The sequence below is a fragment of the Pan paniscus genome, chromosome 11 (assembly GCF_029289425.2).
Source record: "Pan paniscus chromosome 11, NHGRI_mPanPan1-v2.0_pri, whole genome shotgun sequence".
Classification (NCBI taxonomy): Eukaryota; Metazoa; Chordata; class Mammalia; order Primates; family Hominidae; genus Pan; species Pan paniscus.
This window is the reverse complement of record NC_073260.2, coordinates 82,213,355-82,233,161: the sequence shown is the minus strand read 5'-3', so window position 1 is coordinate 82,233,161 and position 19,807 is coordinate 82,213,355. Positions and strand designations below refer to the sequence as shown.

At 41.1% G+C, this 19,807-nt stretch overlaps 1 protein-coding gene across 3 annotated transcripts in view; it reads left to right on the top strand.

Annotated features, from left to right (window-relative positions):
- The first annotated feature begins 11,627 nt into the window (after nucleotides 1–11,627).
- Nucleotides 11,628–19,807, top strand: part of RASEF (RAS and EF-hand domain containing) — a 77,297-nt gene continuing 69,117 nt past the window's right edge. For all 3 annotated transcript variants that reach the window (XM_055091937.1, XM_055091936.1, XM_003810301.6), the window contains exon 1: nucleotides 11,628–12,479. In XM_055091937.1, the coding sequence (XP_054947912.1) occupies nucleotides 12,049–12,479 (431 nt within the window). In that variant the 5' untranslated portion in view covers nucleotides 11,628–12,048. The remainder of the gene's footprint in view (nucleotides 12,480–19,807) is intronic.

Genomic DNA, 19,807 nt, shown 5'->3' with positions numbered 1-19,807 from the left:
ATGTTTCTAACCAGTTTTAAAAAATTTTAGAGGTGCCGGAGGTAAAAGACTGGTTTGAAAATAAGAAGGTTCCTTAGCAATGCATAAATTTAACTTGTGCTATGAGAATACATGAAATGTGTTCATCCTTCCCTTTTTCCTACAGTGCAGGGTTGACAAACTTTCTGTAAAGGGCCAGAGGGGAACTATTTCAGGCTTTGCAGGCCATATGTGTGTCACAGCTACTCAGCCATTTTCTTGCAGCGTGAAAGCTAATGAGTGAGACCATGTTACAGTAAAGCTTTATGGACACTGAAATTTGAATTTCATATAACTTTCACATGTCCTAAAATATGTTTCTTTTGATTTTTTTTAAACATAAAAACCATTTCAGTGAATGGGCCCTACAATAGTGGGTCATGGGCTGGATATACTGACATCTGATATCTCTCAAAGGGCCAACATCCTTTCCTTTGGAATAGGCTGGTTTTTAACTTAGGTATTCTCAACATCCCCTCACTAAACACAGACAGGTGACAAATTCTAAAAATAGACTTGTAATTCTCAAGTTTGATGCTACCTTTCTCCTTTGAGAAACAATAAGTACTAGTCATAGTCAAGGTTATTTGAAAGATTTTTCATGCATTTATCATGCTTAGAATCCAGGCTCAGCTGTATCCACTCCAGATAATCTGTGATCCTTTGTTTTCATCTTCTTTTTTGTTGTTGTTAGATTGAAGATTCTCCATCTCTATGGCTGCACCATCACTTCTGACCTGAGCAAAATAAAAGGAGCTTACAGAAGTGTCAAAGTATTTCATGACATATCTGCCCTTACCTGCTAACATTTTCAGGAAAATAGTTTCTGCCAACAAAGATATTGAAAATATACATAAATATGCCCAGGAGTTTTCCCCATTAAAGTGAGGTATACATTATTTTTCGGTTTGGAAATAATCAAGAAATAATTGTATGTGAAGCTTCAGCATCATACCAAATAATGTATTTTTCTATGCCAAACACCACCTCCTCCAAATATTGATAAAGTTAAAAAGTACTAAACTTTAAATATTGGTATTTTCTTGCTTGTTTACATTATTGGTTTGTAACGGTTTTAACTCTTGACTAAGATTACTACTAATTGGCATATTGTAATCTACTTTCCTTTAGCCACTCAACATATCATGAGAGAAGAGTAAGTCAGATGCTCTAGAAGGAATATTTTACTCTTTAGTATTTAATTGTATGCACAGTGGCTTTATATGTACACTACAGCAAATATGGTATTGATTTCTGCAGGCCTTGTGCCAGGACATTGCAGTGGCTTCCAGATAGCCCACACATCACATAGGGTTATTTCTCAACTGCACCCTTAGACATGAATCTCTAGAAAATATTGCATGCCAAGGAAGTGGTTGTACACTGCCTTCACTGGGTTACCATTAAGAGGAGGATTCATATCAGTGTGGAAGGTTGAGGGAAGTAAGAAAGATAAGCAGTAGTGCAACATTGACAATAAGCACCATGGAGGGGTGGGGTAGAAGGTGGGGTGGTGGGGGTGGTGACTTTGTCTCAGTATCATTGCTGAAGATTATGGAGATCAACCTTAAAGGTATTCTGTGTAGAGGGCAAGTGAGTTGGGGTATTTATTCTACCATGCATTGTTTATGGGCTACTTCCAGAGGGGATATAAATTTCCAGGCACCTATGGCTCTCTGAATACACAGGTAAAGCAAACCCTACCAGCAGGAGGGTACTCCTCCAAGAAGTGATGCAGGGGCTGGTTTGTGGAAGTGCATGGGGGACTTATGGGGATGGGGCTGAGCAAAACAGCATCTGCTACATGCGTGATGGAGAGAAACGTGCCACAAATTTGAACTGGGTGATCTGGGCTTGAACCCTACTTCTACTAGCTGTGTGATTTTACTTATATCACTCAACCTGATGCTTAGTGTTCTCCTCTCTAAAACTGAGAAACCTACTTTATGAAAGATGCTTAAAAGAGTAAATAACATAGCTGTGATGGTTAATATTGAGTGCCAACTTGATTGGATTGAAGGATGCAAAGTATTGTTCCTGTATGTGTCTGTGAGGGTATCACCAAAGGAGATTAACATTTGAGTCAGTGGACTGGGAGAGGCAGACCCACCCTCAATCTGGGTGGGCACCATCTAATCAGCTGCCAGTGTGGCTGGGATAAAAGCAGGCAGAAGAAAGTGGAATGAGCAGACTTGCTGAGTCATCTATTTCCCAAGCTAGATGCTTCCTACCTTCAAACATAAGACCCCAAGTTCTTCAGCTTTTGGAATCTTGGATTTACACTAGTGGTTTGCCAGGGGCTCTTGGGCCTTTGGCCACAGACTGAAGGCTGCACTGTTGGCTTCACTGCTTTTGAGGTTTTGGGACTCAGACTGGCTTTCCTTGCTCCTCAGCTTGCAGATGGCCTATTGTGGGACTTCACCTTGTGATCGTGTGAGTCAATACTCCTTAATAAACTCCCTTTCATATATACATCTATCCTATTAGTTCTGTCCCTCTAGAGAACCCTGACTAATGCAGTAGCAAAGTGGCAAAGTGGGGAAAGGATACTGGACAGAGGAAACAGCGTGCAGGAAGTATGGAGTCTTAAAAATAGTGCATAATATTTTGGAAACAGTATTGCTGGAGGGCAGGGTACATGGGCAGAAGGTATGAGGATGGTGTTGGGGTCCTGTGGGATACTTAGAAGGGAAGCCTAATCTCTGTATGGAAGGTCAGGCAAATGATACTAAGTTAAGGACTAATAGGGGAGGAAAATACCTGGTCAATAGGGTGGATTGAGCTGATGTGGGAAATACATCATCCTACTTCAAACATACAGAAATGTCGAAAATAATTTAAGAAAAAGATTAAAGATGGTCTCAAATTTTTAACTCCTCCTCCTGCATCGAGAGGTGGAGACTAATGACCTTCCCCTTGAGTCTGGGTTGGCCTTAGTGACGAATAGAAGGTGCCAGACCAATAGAAGGTAGCAGAACTAATGTTCTGGGACTTCCAAGGCTAGATTGTATAAGAAGTCTTGCAGCTTTGGAAGAAGACTCATTGAATATTCATCCTTAAAACCCTGAGACAATAAGACACCCACTTACCAGATGCAGATACCATGTGAAGAAGCCCTGAGGCCACATGGAAAGTGAGGGTTGGATTAGAATGAAATCCATCAGTATAATTCACCACTGTTAACAAAATGAAGGAAGTCGTGTGCAGTGGCTCACACCTGTAATCCCAGCACTTCAGGAGGCCAAGATGGGCAGACTACTTGAAATCAGGAGTTCAAAACCAGCCTGAGCAATGATGAAACCCCCCATCTCTACAAAAATATAAAAAATTAGCTAGGTGTGGTGGTGTGCGTCTGTGGTTCCAGCTACTCAAGAGGCTGAGGTGGGAGGATGGCTTGAGACCTGGAGGCAGAGGTTGCCATGAGCTGAGATGGTGCCACTGCACTCATGCCTGGGTGACAGAGCCAGACCCTGTCTCAAAAAACAAAAAAACAGAAACAGAATGAAAGAGCAAAAACAACACGATCATTTAAGTAGATGCCAGAAGCATCTAACAAAATACAAAATCCACTCATGATAAATATTCTCAGCCATGTATGAATAGAGAATTTCCAAACCCAATAAAGGGCATCTACAAAAAGACCCTCTAGTCACCATCGCAATGGTAAAAGATTAAATGATTCCTCCCCATCCCCTGTGACTAGGAATAAAGCAAGACTATGTTCTTACTATTGCAATTCTACCTTGTATTAGAAGTCCAAATCAGTGCAACAAAGCAAGAAAAAGAAATAAAAGACATACAGATTGAAAATGAAGAAGCAAAACCATCTTTTCTTCCCCATAGATGACATAATTGTGTATGGAGAAAATTCTAAGAATTCTATAAAACAGCCACCACAACTAAAAAGTGAGTTTAGCAAGGCCTCAGAATACAAGTTCATCATTATAAAAATCAACTGAATTTTTATATACTGGTAACAATTGGAGATTGAAATTAAAGTGTTATGTCTTCTACAATAGCATAAAATCAGAATATACTTAGGGATAAATTTAACAAAATATGTGAAAGACCTATAAATCATAACCTATTCAACATTGTTGAGAGAAAATAAAGAAAATTAAACAGAGAGATATAATCTCATTGATGGGCAGATTCAATATTGTTAAGATATCAGTTCTCCCAAAATTGAGCTGTAAGATTCAACACAATCATGATATCTACAGAATGTATTTTTGTGTAAATTGACAAACTGATCTTAAAATTTCTATGGTAATACCTAGGACCAGGAATATCCAAAACAACTTTGAAAAATAATAACAAATTTGGAAGACTGATACTACTTGATTTTGAGACTTATATTCAATTTATTATCAGGCAATGTAATCAAGACCATATGGTGTTGGTGAAAGAATAGATGAAAAGTCAATAGAAAGGAATGTAATGTAGAGCCCAGAAAGAAACCCACACATATGTAGTCATTTGATTTCTAACAAAGGTGATTCAACAGGGAGAGGATAGTGTTTTTAAAAAAATAACACTGGAAGAACTGAATATCCATACAGAGAAAAGTGAACTTCAACTTTTTATTCACTTAATACACAAAAATTAACTTAAAATGTATCATAGAAGCAATGGTAAATAAAACTATAATATTTCTAGTAAGAAAAGGGATATCTTTGCAACTCTGGGTAGACAGATGCTTCTTAGATGGGTCATAAAAATACATACTATAACAGAAAAACTGATAAGTTGAATTTCATCAAAACCAAAACTATCCACTCTTAAAAAGTTACCATTAAAAAAATGTAAAGGCAAAGCACAGATTTTCAAAGTACCTATATATGTGACAGAGGACTTGTTTCCAGAATATGTAAAGAACTCTTACAACTGAATAAAATGACACAATAAAAAGTGGACAAATGATTTGAACAGACATTTCATAAAAGAAGATGCAAGAATGGTTGATAGACATATGAAAAGTTGTGCAACATCATTAGTCAACAGAGAAATGCAAATTAAACCTATAGTCCATATTACATATCCATTAGAATTCTTAAAGAGACTGATGCTACCAAGGGTTGACAAGAATGTGGAGCAACTGGAATTCTCTTACATTTCAGGTAGGAATGTTAAATTGTACAGTCACTTTGGAAAGCACTTAGTTGCTTTTAAAGCTAAATATATACCTACCATATGACCCAGCAATCTTATTGCTAGGAACTTCCTCAAGAGAAAATAAAACGTATGTTCCTTAATACAAAGACTTGTACAGGAATAGTCAAGGCAGTTTTATTCACAATAGCCAAAACCTGGAAATGACCCAAATATCAATCAACAAAGTAATGGATGCACACTCTGTGGTATAATGTATAATGTGATCCTATTCATTACTAGAAAGAAATGAACTACTGAATTAATCTAAACACCTTCTGCTGAGCAAAGAAAGTCAGGCATGGAAGAGTGCATAGTGTACAATTCTATTGACATAAAACTCTAGAAAAGACACATCACATTAAATCTATATTGAGCAAGAGTAGGTTGGTGGTGACCTGGGGTCTGCAGTTGGGTGAAAGAAGGGGAAGGGGGTCAATGGCAATTTTGGCATTGTGGAAATATTCTATATCTTGATTAAGTAGAAGTTAAACAGATATTTACATCTGTGCAAGCTCATTAAACTATACTTTAAAATTGGTGCATTTTATCGTATGTAAATTTTACCTCATTAAAAGTGATTAAGAAATAATTTCATTCTCAGTAACAGTGGTCGAAACGCTCAAGTTTATTATGCTGAAGAAACTTAAGTAGGATCCTTCTTAGTATCCTCACAGTTTCATAACACATTACTTCTACTCTACAGTAATATTTGCTTTAAAGGTTTTAACAGTTTCTGTTTGCAAAAAGTATTATCAGTTGGACAATATTAAATGGCATGTTTACAAGACCAAAAATGAAAGTCCTCAAAAGCTACTTATTTTAACATAAACTTGCATGACAAATAGTTTCCAGTGCAACAACCTGTCATGTTCTGCAACCAGCCTTTTGTCAGTTTTGATCCTTTAACACTTACCTCCTTTCCCGTTTTTTTCTTCTTTAAGAAAACAAACTTACACTTGTGTATTAGTTTACAATTACTGTAAGCAAATGACCACAAACTTAGCAACTTGAAACACCACTCATTTATCATCTCAGTTCTGTGGTTCTGAAGTCCAGGAACAGCTGAACTGTGTTCTCAGCTCAGTATCTCACAGTGCTAAAATCAATATGTCGATTTGATTTCAAGCTGGGGATGTGTTCTCATCACAAGCTCAGAGTCCTCTGCCAAGTTCATTCAGGTTGTTGGCAGGTTTCAATTCCTTGCAGCTATAGGACTGAGGTACCCATTTCCTTGCTGGCTGTCAGCAGGGTGACATCCTCAGCTCCTTAGAGGCTATCTTCAGGTCCTAGCCACCTGGTGTTCTCATGACATGGCAGCTCACTTCTTCAAAGCCAGGAGGGGAATGGAATCATATAACATAATGTAATCACAGGAGTGATTATCCCATCATATTCACAGGTCCTGCTCACTTCATGCAGAGCATGTACACCAAGGGGTGGGAACCAGCGTGCCATTGTAGAATTCTGCTTTCCACAGTTTGCTTCTTCTGCTGTCCAAAAGTGAACTGAGGTCCATTTATTTTTATTAGATTTGATTTCTCTACTTCTTGCATATATAATATGAAACAGCGACCAGGTATGGTGGCTCATGCCTGTAATCTTAGCACTTCAGAAGGCCGAGTCAGGCGGATTTCCAGCCAAAGTGTTTGAGACCAGTCTGGGCAACGTGGAGAAACTCTACAAAAAATACAAAAAAAATTAACTGGGAGTAGTGGTGCGTGCCTGTAGTCCCAGTGACTCCAGCGACTGAGACGAGAGGATCACCTAAGTCCAGGGAGGTTGAGGCTGCAGTGAGCCATGATCACACCACTGCACTCCAGCCTACGAGAAAGTGACACCCTGTCACAAAAAATAAATACATAAATAATAAATAAAAAACACAAACTTTTGTCTTAACTGAGAGGAGCAAGATGGATGAGACATACAGTTTGCTAATGTGGGAAAATGACATGAGTTTTGCTTAGTCATCACAAAATGGAATCAGAAGTTTGAAATACAATACTTCTTGCTCAGTTCTAATAATGAACGCCAACTCTGCTCTGGTTCAAGACATGTAATGGTATTTGATATTGTTTGAAACATTACAGATACTTAATTTTTTTAAATGAAAGATTTTCCAAAGTCTGATAACTGCCAACACAACACATACACAACAATGCTATACATTAATTATAGAAACAATATGCAGTCAAAGGGGAAGTTCAGCTGGGTCTCTAATGCTTCATTTTAAAAAATAGATCTGAGGCAAATAGGATAGGATGTTCACATTTGCTAATTATGGATAGCAGTATATAAGTGTTATTATTTTCTCTTTTTCATGCTTTACATAAAGGGTCAGTGGATCACTATGATATACGCTGACACATTCCTTTTCGCAAAATCTACCTTTTTCCTGTAGCTTCCTTAGGAATAGTAAGCTCTGAGTATATATTCATGAGAAAACTAAGACTCAGCTCTTACAGGGGTATGTATGTTTCAGAGTGTTCCTGAACCTACTAGTGGGTGCCTCAGTGGTATGCCATTACTAAGATATCTAGTTCCATTTTCAATGGCATTTCGGATCTTTCTGGGGCAAAGTAACTGCAGTGTTAAGTCATGCTCTGAGAAGCACTCTCGTACCTGAAGGAAATCTTACAGGGTGGATTACAATAGGTTTCCACTAAAAGCTTTCCCTACTTACCAATGAAAAGCAGGTTAAAGTGGTATTGCTCATTCCCGTTATGGGAAGTTGGGCCAATTTATGATGTAGGAGCAAAGGATCACTTCTCATGACTCACCACCCTAGTCACTGTCTAACATGAGGTCTCCTCAAGTATGTTTTGAGAGCACTAAGTCTGTGGAAAGCTCACGGAAATTGAAACCAAACCAGACCAAAACCCAAAACTCAAAGTTACCATAGTCAAATACATTTAGGAAATATTCGATCGAACAGCTTTATCTCAAAGGAATATAGTAGGATTCTTTCTAAAATTTATTTGTGTTTTACAAATGTTTATCTGATCACAAAATTATTTCTTTCCAAAGATGTCTTTTCACTGCTTTGAGAAACATGCTCTAACAAGATTATCTCTGATTTTTAAAATCTTTGAGCAGCCAGAGAGGAAGCTGATCTTTCGAAAAGTCATGCTGACAATCATGGGCAAGCTCTCCTTACCTACTAATTCACTGGCTCTCAAAGCCTGCTCTGTTATCTCCAGTTCCTGGCTAGCTGTTTCTGGATGCTAAAATAAAAAGAAGCACCTCCTATTTCTTTCTTTTCTCTTTGCTGTTTGTTGAAAATAATTAGAGACAGATTATATGACCGTGGCTTTCCCCTGAGTATACTGCTGGGGTTATTCAAAAACATTCCTGCTGCCTGATACCTGAAATGGCATACACACTAAGTGATGTATTTGTGAGTGGCAGGTCACAAGGCAATTGTGTAAACGTTTGTAGAAAAAGCAGGATCCAATTCTTTTACTTAAGCTGGGAAATGGTTTGGTTAGACAGAAGAGAGAAAAGCTAAAAGATCTGCTTGATATTTACATTTTGTCCTGATAGTAAGGAGCTACTAACGTAATCATGTGATGAAGTGTGGCTTATATGGGGGACAATAAAAGCCATGATACAGACTAAAGGGTGAAATATTTGATCTATGTAGTCAGAGCAAATTACAGACGGCTGTGGATGCTCGGATTAAGAGTTTACCTTTAGTTCTCTTTTTATTGGAGCACCACTGGGGGTTTATGAGTTAGGGTACAGGCTTCCTCAACCTCAGCACAATTGACATTTTTGGCCAGATAATTCTTTGTAATGGGAAGGAGGGGAGGCTCTGGCCTGTGCGTTACAGGATATTCCGTAGCATCCCTGCAGCTACCTACTAGAGGCCAGGAGCATCTACCCCTTATCAAATTAAGACAGCCAAAAATGTCATCAGACACTGCCAAATGTCCCCTGTGAAACGAAATTGTTGACTGAGAATTAAAGAGTGGAGAATGATAGAATAATTGGTGTTTGAGAAGGACTGTCCAGCTGTGGTTGTGCAGAATAAACAGGATGTTAGGACAAGAGCCTGGGAGAATATATTAGAGGCTGTCCCTTTACCTTAGGTATGGTATATTGTAACAGTAAGAGCCTCCAATGAAGTACATTTCTCTGTATCCCTGTTTTTTTTGTAGTCCCTTCCCACACTGACTTAGGGCTTGGCCATGTGACTTGCCAATGTGACTTGTCAATGGAATATCAGCAAATATGACACAAGCTAAAGCTTGAAGAGCACTTGTACACTGGGGCTTACTCGCTTGGAACATTGCCACCATGTGACAAAACTCATGCTAGCTTCCTGAAGACACACGGCCCAGCCAACAGCCAGCACCAGCTTGCAGAAAAATGAGTGAGACTCTATAACCATCCAGCCCCAGTTGAGTCAACAAGAAAACCACCTAAGAGATCCCAGGCAAGCCAGCAGACAAACCACCTAGCTGAGCCCTGCCCAAATTGATGATAATGGAATTATGAACAAATAAAATGGTAGCACTTTTAAATCACTACTGTTGTTATGCAGTGATAAATAACTGATATCGGAGGTCTGAAGTATATTAATATTGGTAGAAATAAGAATAAGAAAAATGCATGCACAAGACATTTGTAATAATTTGTGTGTTTTTTGTTTTTGTTTTGTGTTTTTTGTTTTGAGACAGTCTTGCTCTGTTGCCCAGGCTGGAGTGCAGTGGCGCGATCTCGGCTCACTGCAACCTCTGCCTCTCAGGTTCGAGTGATTCTCCTGCCTCAGCCATCCGAGTAGCTGGGACTAAAGGTGCCCACCACCACGCCCAGCTAATTTTTTGTATTTTTAGTAGAGACAGGCTTTCACCATGTTGGTCAGGCTGGTCTCGAACTCCTGACTTCAAGTGATCCACCCACCTCAGGCTCCCAAAGTGCTGGGATTACAGGCATGAGCTACCGTGCCAGGCCAATTCGTGTTTCTTGATGACTCTTCAATGAAGGGGCTTAGGGAAAGGGCAAAGCAGGTCACAGAACATAAGAATTCGGAAATAATGAGCACAAAGGTCAGAGTAAAAATTCAGGAATAAAGTTGTGCAAGCAGTCTTCAAAAAAGCACTTCTGCCTAAGCAGTTAAAAACATGAAAGCATCTATTTTTAAAGACATAGATATCCATTAGTTGCTAACAGTATAAATATAATAATAGTTCAAAGATTTAGTTTAATAAGTATATTTGTAAAGCTTTAAAGGCATTACCAAGCCAGCTACTTTTTAATTCATATGGAAAAATCAATCTTTAGAATAAACAGGAAAGCACATAAGCTCAAAATCAATAACAACTTATATTGCACTAATGATAAGATTCATTTTTATTGTATTAGCTGTCCAACTGTATACAACTATATTCACTTAGCAATTAGGTTGCTAAGACCAGGACTTCTAATGGAATGCCTCTCATAATTTACCAGTTAAATTTTCAGATGGGGGTTATCAGTAGTAGTTACAGTTTAATAGAAGCTGTTAGTGTTGACCATGTTTATTGTACAATTCAAGAGGAAATAGTTCCTCAGATGTTTAGCACTTAGCTTTATGTTTAAGAACACTAGCCTGGTAGGAACGTGTCAGTAATATCCCTTACTTAATGATCACATTTTTAAAAAATCAAAGTAATAAACGATAAAGAGAATCCAGAATGAGATAAAAGAAAAATACAGAGTCAGAAAGTCTAAAATGTGGAGGAAATGGATAATGTAAATAAAGTAAAAATGAGCCAAATATATCTTCACAGGCTATGAGAATCGCCTAAAGGCACGGTTACATAAGCCGTATGACAGACTGAGGGTCTCCTGGAAAAGAATGGAAAAAGTGTTTAAAAGGATCAAAATGGGTGGATTTTAAAGATCTCATATCCATTAAGCAGTGTTAAAGAAACAATAGTATTGTCGAAAAAAGTGTTTAAAACCAAAGGGTAACCTACCTTTGGATATATAATTTCCATAAAGTTTGTTTAAATAAAAAAACCTACAAAACGACCTCAGTCTCTGTTTAAACAATGCTGTCTGCCAAACGATTTTGTTTATCAAATTTTTTCTCAGGTTTTGGAGACAAGGATTGAGAAAAAATGTGGAATTGGAGATCTGGAAGATCTGTGTTTAAGCAGTGGGACCTTAACGTTAGACGCACAAAAATGCGTTAACGAAAGCCAGTAAAATTGAGAATGGGGTCTTCTGGTAAATCTTGTACTTTGGTTTGTAAGAAACTTCTATATAAAGAAGTTTATCAAGTTTCGGGAATAAGATAATAAAATGCACTTAACCCATTCGGAATCCTACCCCTACCTACCTTACCTCTGTCCGGTTAGCTTCTGACTCGCGCGCCAGCACGTTCTGTGGAGAAGCGGAGCGCTGGGCTCTACCTGAGCAGCGCTTACGCCGAAGGGCAATGCTCCCCCCGAATCCCAGTTCCGGCCAGCCAGGTCTCCCCCTCCTGCGCGGAAAGCAGCGGTGGGCTCCAGGGCGTGGGAACTAGAGAAGCGGAGGCGCGCGCTCCTCCTCCCTGGCTGGGCGGAGCCGCACCCGCCAGGAGAGTGGTAAGGGCCACCTCGGCGCGCGGGCGCTCAGTCGCAGGAGGCGCTCCTTGGCGGTGCCTGGAGCCCGGGCGCACCCCACCGCTCCCGGGACCTGTTGGGGGCTGGCCCGAACCGTCGTCGAAGGGAGCCGCTCGGCCACCCCCGACGTTCCTCGCCCCGCCCGACGTTCCCTCAAGTGGCCAAACCAGCCGGACGAGCCAAACTCGCCGGGCCTCCGGGCGGCAGCAGGTGGCCCCGTCCTTCCAGGGAGGGCCCTGCGCCCCGTGGCGTTCCGGAGCCCTCTCGGCCGCCCCCGCCAGGCGGGATGGAGGCGGATGGGGACGGAGAGGAGCTGGCCCGGCTGCGCTCAGTCTTCGCCGCCTGCGACGCGAACCGCTCGGGGCGCCTGGAGCGCGAGGAGTTCCGGGCACTGTGCACGGAGCTGCGGGTGCGGCCGGCCGACGCCGAGGCAGTATTCCAGCGGCTGGACGCCGACCGTGACGGCGCCATCACCTTCCAGGAGTTCGCGCGTGGCTTCCTCGGGGCCCTCCGCGGGGGGCGGCGCCGGGACTGGGGTCCGCTGGATCCCGCGCCCGCCGTGTCTAAGGCGGGGCCGGAGACACACGACAGCGAGGAGGACGAAGGCGACGAGGACGCGGCGGCGGCGCTGGCAACCTCGTGGGGCCCGGCGAGTCCTGGCCGGGCTTGGCAGGATTTCCAGGCGCGACTTGGGGACGAAGCCAAGTTCATTCCCAGGTGCGAGTGTGAGCTGGGGGCGGGAGGTGATTCTGGCGCTTCCTGCTTTCTTCTTCCCACTTACTTGCAGGTGTGCAGACCCAATGGCCCCCTAGTCTTCTCTGTGAGTTGCTTGTCTTCCTTCACCTACTCGCTTTGACTTTTCCAAGATCCGCTAGAGTTAAGAAAAAGGAGTCAGAGAGTCAGCGTTTGGGGAGAAAGTTTTACGTGCTGAATCCTGAGCCTGCAAAGGGCAGCGTGTTAATTACAGGAGCTCTCCTGAAATCTGCAGCTGCTGGCGCCCCGCGCGAGTTTAGGCGCGCGCCCCACATCTCACCGCGTCCTGGTCACCTTCTACCCCAGGCCTTAGGCTCTCACCCCAGGGCTGGGGCCCGGGCTGTTTGCCAATTTGGCGTCCTCTGTAATAGTTTTCTGATTTGTCGTTTTCCTAAGACTATAGAAAAGGAAACTTTTTTGGGCTTTTACATTGCTGGACACAAATATTGATTGATGTACCTGCTAGGCATTTTACAGAGTTCACGCATTTAATTTTCATAACATCCCTAGAAGGTAGGCTAGCTTATTTCTGAACTTAGACCTAGAAATTAGACAGACGTTAAGGGACTTGCCCAGTTAAACAGCAGAGATTTGACCCAAATTTTGTGAACTGAAAAACTCACTTTTTATGTGACGGAATAAAATGATAAAATGACACAGTATATTCTCTGCTCTTACTGCTCTGACAGAAATAACGTGTCAAGTCACGGACTTAATTATCAGGAGGTAAGGAGATGCCTGCAGGTGGGATTTCAGGGCCTGGAGGGAGAGAGGCTCAGATTTTCTTTTTGAGTTTCGTTTGCATTTGTCCATGCCTTGGTGTGGTGGGTGTCTCCAGCTGCTATTTTTCACTTCATGCCCCAGGGATACACACATTTCAGTGCTGTAAGTGTTTTTCTGCTTTATGTTTGGATTTTAGCTGAAATTTTGCTGAGCTCTGGCTGTCGTTACTAAGACGCTCTGAAAGGCATCATTTTGGTTGGCAGTTTGCACATCTGAGACAGAACATTGAAAAGGAAGTATCCCTGGAAGGTTGTCAGTGTGCTTGTTCATTGGAAGCCCTCACTTCCTTCTCCTCCCAACTTCTCCCTCCAGCTTGGAAAGTAAGGGGAATATTGGGCATGGAGAGTGACTCACTGCCATAGAAGGGTTGTGTAGAGAAAGTGGGTAACGATCTTTTCTGTTATTTACAAATGAGTTACTCCCCAACCAGGGAAGTAGCAAAATTTAAACACTGCTACAACCTATACTCTTTATTTGAGTCATCTTTCATCTGTAACTTAGTTTGGGTGCAGCTAGTTAAAAAAAGTAAGAATTTTAGGAATGAGGCAGGGTGAGTCCACATCATGTTGGATATGATGTATGCATACATGTGGATCTGTTTTTCACAGTTGTCTAGTCTCAGCAACAAATATTTCACACACAACCTTAAATGATTGAAATGACCTGGATCAGTGTACAAACCAGGAATTAATATTATTGGTGGAATTGTTATTATCATGTTGCCTTTCCAAATTCTTCAGAGATTACTACATTTAATGGGCACCGGTGTCACCTGGTAGACTTGTGTCCTAAGCCTCACCTCCTGATGTGAGATTAACAAGTACAATATTTGTCTTCCTCTCATGTTCAAGTGGAAGAGATCTAAACTGAGTTGCTGCATCAGATTGTTACCATGGCAGCCATCCGCTGTTTTGGTAAATTGGATTAATTCTACTTCACTTCCTCATACAGCTGTTCACCTTTTCTTCCTTCCATCCAAATGTGATTTAAACACTTTTTTGTTATTGATATTGCTGTCGGCATTATTTCAGCCAAATGTATTCCATAAGCATTACCAATTGCCTGCCATATGCCAAATACTGGCTTAGGTACTGTCCTAGGTTGCTGGGGACAAAGAGAAGGATAGTATGTAGTTCATGCCCTCAAGATGCTCATGGTGTGGATGAAACATTTTTCCAACAACTTCATCGAAGAACATTTAAAGGCAAAGAACATTTGTAGGAAACTCCCTGTATTGTGGACATAGCCCAACAGACGGCTGCAAGCAAGAATTTTCTTTGAAGTCTTGAGCTTTTCTTTAAAAAGTGATTAAGTTGTTCATCTTTGTACACAATATTTTGGGACTTGTTTTCATATAAAATAGAGTTTCTTCTGAAGGGAGAATTGTCTTTCTAGGAAGGTGTGCCATTCCAGCTTGTGGCTTTGTTTCCCACCTGGCACTCAATCTTATCCCTGGGGACCGTCTGCCCCAGGGCTATCCTGGGGAATGTTCACATCCAGTTTGAGAAGAACGGATATTAAATAGGAAAATGTTTGGTTCCTATAAAGGCAAAGCATGACACTGTTGATTTTCATTTAAAGAATCTTTCAAGCAAAATATTAAGCAATTTTGGGTTAAACTCCCCAGTCATCAGTAATCGTGATGTTAGAGGGAAGATAATATTGCATCATGAAGGGATGAAAGTAGCTTTTGGGATGTGTGTCATTGTTGAGTTCATTTTCTCTTAGAAAATTGAGGGACTTTTTGTTTTGAAGGCTGAGGAAGGAGTGTCCAAGGAGTTGTGTGACTGGGTAAGCTGAGCCTGGCAGATATGAAGGGTCTGCAAGGTCAGGATGGGCCTTGACCACTTCCTGGTCAGTTTGATAAGGTCAGCCAACAGGTGAAGGCAACAGGACAGTGTGATTTAGTTACATAAGAGAATTTGGGAGGACAGGTGCTACCAGGCCAAGAAAAGTCCTGGAAGTAGGAAGAAAATGTGTGGGTGTTGAGGGTGGAGGGGCAGGGCAGAGAGCCAACTTATAATGTAGCCTTGCCAGTTTCTGATGCCTGGGTCATTGTCTTGGTGAGAGGGAGTTTCATACTCAGGAGATACTCAGTAAATGTTTGCCAAATGAATAGAATAAATCAGTATTCTTTGATTCTTGTTTCATATATCTGCATTTTGAGAGAGAGTGTAGTTCATGCTGTGAGCATTTTCTCCACTTCTTTTGCAGGTTCTCTCACTTTTTTTTTTTTTTCAGTTACTGTTGTGAGCCAGTCTTGGTGTTCAAAGATTGCCAAGAGAAGGAAATAGGCTGTGTGTGTGTATGTGTGTGTGTGTGTATTGAGCATTTGATGGATGACTGAGAGCAGGGATGAAGGCCTCTTCTCTGACCTCTAGTCAGAGCTGAAACTTTTCAGTGTTTTCTCAACTCCCATTTGCAGCAATTTTGAGGGTTATCTGTGAATTGATTCATGCTGATAAATTAACTTAGAAAACCCCACACTCTCACAAACAGGAATGTGAGGGTGCAGCTGGCACTGGAACCACCGAGGGTCTGTGAGTGGGCACAGGTATCCCAAAAGTATCCAAAGGAGGGACAGCCTCAGGTCAGGTACCTGAGGGTGTGGCAGGTATAGTGATGGGTGACCTGCCAGGCAGTGCTAGGCTAGGATTTGTTGAGACGTCAAAATCAGCACCGTTAGCTGTTTCACATGGTTTGCGATGTTTCTACATGCACGATGTCGAAGGGGATTCTTTTATTTGGTAATTTAAAAACAAATTTAATTGAGAGGAACCAAAACTTTCCATATGTGAATTGTATAGAGATTGGCAAAATGGCTTACCTTATTAAACTCAAGAGGAAAGGCTCACCCATTGGACAGCAATCCCATTTAATTGGGAAATTTTTAAAAACAAGTAGCTGCCAGTAGGCAGAGGTGAAGTTTCAGTACTGGTGAGGGTTGCTTCTCCATTTCCCTTTCTTGGGTTCTAGTTTAGCCCTTTTCAGAATGATTGCCTTGTTTTATAATAGTGTAGTTGCTTCACAGCTCCCTTAATTTACATGATACGGTGCTTGACAAGATAGAAAAGGGAGAGGAGAGACAGAGGCAAAGAAAGACATAAATACATCAGGAGTGAGCCGGAGAGCAAGAGAGAAGGCCAGAGATAGAGTGGCAGAGGGGGACATGGTGAGAGGGAGTGAAACACAGAGATCAGATGGAGGGGAAAGGAAGAGAGACTGATGGATTCCATCTTGCCTCAGTTTCTCCTCTTTCCACTTAGTAGAAAGGTGGCCCTGAGTCACCTTGAGATGAGAGAGGTGAATCAGCTCTTTTCTCTTTGATCTCAGCTCTTGAGTATCTTCCACATGTGAGCATCTTGGTGCTTTGGGATGTGTTTGTGGTATTTAAAGACGAATATATATATATATATATATGTATATATGAATATATGTATATATGAATATGTATATATGGATATATATATGTATGTATTTTTTCATGCTCATGGCCAGTAATGTCTGGTTCTCATCCAAGAAGAGAAGATGTGTTCTAGCTTTGCAACATGGTGGTGGGCTACACCCAAGTCCTAGATGAGGTTCAAGGGTGCTTTTGACTGTATGGGGTATTTACCTTGAGTACCAGATTTGGGATCTATCATTGTGCTCGGCATAGGTTTTCTGGAAGTTTCTTTACCTTTTCTGGATTCTGAACCGGGATCCTAACATCTGTGTCTCTGTTTATGTCTGTATCTGTATCTCCTTGTTTTCTAACTGTTGCTATTCTGTAGCTTTTTGCTTTTTCTCTTTAATGTGTCCTCTGTCACAATTATGTGTATCATTACTCTGCTGAGTGGGAGAAACCTGTCTCTTGATAACTACAGCTCATTATTAGTGTATACAAATGCTACTGATTTTTGTACATTGATTTTTGTATCCTGAGAATTAACTGAATTCGTTTATCAAAGCTTAGGAGTCTTTTATAGGAGTCTTTAGGGTTTTCTAGATATAAGATTATATTGTCAGCCAACAGAGATAATTTGACTTCCTGTTTTCCAATTTGGCTGGGTTTATTTCTTTCTCTTGCCTGATTGCTCTGGCTAGGACTTCCAGTACTATATTGAGAAGGAGTGGTGAGAGCGGGCATCCTTGCCTTGCTCCAGATTGTAGGGGGAATGAACCTTTGATCCTTCCTCCTGGGCCTTTTGTGAATCTGTGCATGCCTTAGGTTTTATGAGCTCTACTTGCTGGGTGGTGGCCACTTCTGGTTCTGATATTTGAATTTAATCTCAAGGTAGTAATTTCTTTTTGGCTTCCAGATTTTGGAAAGGTATTTTGGACTTCTAGTCCTTAGAAGGCTCTCAGTGTTAGCCATCTGAGCAGTGGCCTGCTGTGACCCTCAGAATTCACTGATTGCTCAGAGCTTTGCTCTCAGAATTTGAAGAAAGATGATTTATTCTGTCCTTCTGGTTTGTGCAAAAAGAAAAAGGCTTAAAAAGAAAAAGTCTTAAAACTTAGTGTTACCAGGGAGACTGTACTCCCAGAACTACAGACTCTTCTCTAGCTTTTCCTCAAACCTGAACTTGTGATTTATTCTTCTCCAAAACTACTGTTAAATTCAGTTACGCTACCCCTATCTCTTTAAGCGTGTACAAATCTTCATCTGTTTCTTATTTTCTGCCCAGGTTATCCAATCTTTTTTCATTTGTACAATGAAAGTAGCCGTATCATATGGGGAAAGGTTAGTGTGCCATGGTGATTCCAAGTGTGTTTTGAATCCTTTTTCTCTCCTAAGAGGGTATACACAGTATGCCTTCTTGCTTCATGTATCACTTATTACAATTTAGGTAGCACTTGAGTGCAGTATGTAGTCAGAAGAGGGAAATGGGAAGAGAATATTTATTCTGAGTGTTCAGGGCTGCCTCACCTGACTGTATTAGTCTCATATGAGGTTGTAAAATGGAAAGTAAACACTTGTCTGTCTCCCAGAGGGAAGTTCTAATGGTGGAATTTATCTATGACACATAGGATTTCTTTAGAATTATTTTGTCAAACAAACAAGTTCATTGCTTCAACTTGTAAATATTCAGGGTCTTCCAAATGATAACTGCTTTTGTCAGAGTAATTATAAGAAGAGTGAATTTTAACCCTTAAGGCCTTAGTCTATATGTCTTATAAAAACAGGATATACAGCTCCAGTAGTGCAAATGTTTCTTTGATTCTTTCTCTAGTTCACCCAATATTGACATTGCCCTTGACATCTCACTAGGCACTATATATATACACCTGACCCTGACCTTGTTTCTCACCTTCTTAAATACTCAGGAGTTTCTAACACCTGAAGGACCTGGGATGTGGAATAATGAATGGGAAAATTCCTCCTGGCTCACCAAAACACCACTCATTCTGGACTATGGATGTTTCACATCGAATGTTTCTCAAATTGGGAGCCATAGACCCTTCGGGGTCCTTACATATATCTTTGGGAGTTTTAGGAGACCAAATATTCTTATTTTCATTTTGGCAATAATGTAAAATAAATTGATGTGAGCTCATTCCAAATCACCTGCATTACAGATTTGGATGACTCTTGTATTACAGATTTGGCTACACAATTTCAAAACCTGCATTTGTGTTCGTGAGGCATCTCATAACACTGTGTGCATTGTCATGGGCTAAAAAGGAAGGCAGAAAGGTGGGCTGTGCATTGAGCCATGTGTTCACATAATCTGAAGGTGACTGACAACAGAGTGCCGGATTTTCTGTGGTCTAAATAGAAAAGTGATGGGAGAATGGGCTTTTGATCATAGAAATGTGCTCAAGATAGCCATGTATGAGCCAGTCCCGCACGGACATTGACTGTGGAGATGTAGCTTGGAAAACTGCATCCCCGTCAGGTTAGCTGACTATTGCTAATTCTGATGTCATTGATTTTGTAAATGTGTGTCGGTTTTAGAAATGTACTGATGCTGTTGGTACAAGGAAGTTTATATCTGATTTATGTTTGTTCATAGTTAAGTGTAATGTGTTATAAGCAATGTTTAAGTCAACTCTGGAATTCACAGGATTCTTTTTTTTTTTTTTTTTTTTTTTGGAGATGGAGTCTCACTCTGTTGCCCTGGCTGGAGTGCAGTGGTGTGATCTCAGCTCACTGCAACCTTTGCCTCCCGGGTTCAAGCGATTCTCCTGCCTCAGCCTCCCGAGTAGCTGGGATTACAGGCATGCACTACCACACCCGGCTAATTTTTGTATTTTTAGTACAGATAGTACTGTGTTGGCCATGCTGGTCTCGAACTCCTGGACTCAGGTGATCCACCTTCCTCGGCCTCCCAAAGTGTTGGGATGACAGGCGTGAGCCACTGCACACAGCCTCACAGGAGTCTTTAACAAGGTCTACGTGTTAATCAAGTATGAGAAATATTCTAATGGGACTTGAAATCCTCAAGAACTATATAGGATGGAAAACATAAGTGTTTCAATTCTCAATGTGTATTTATCTCCTCTGTCATTTAAATTGAGGGCATAAC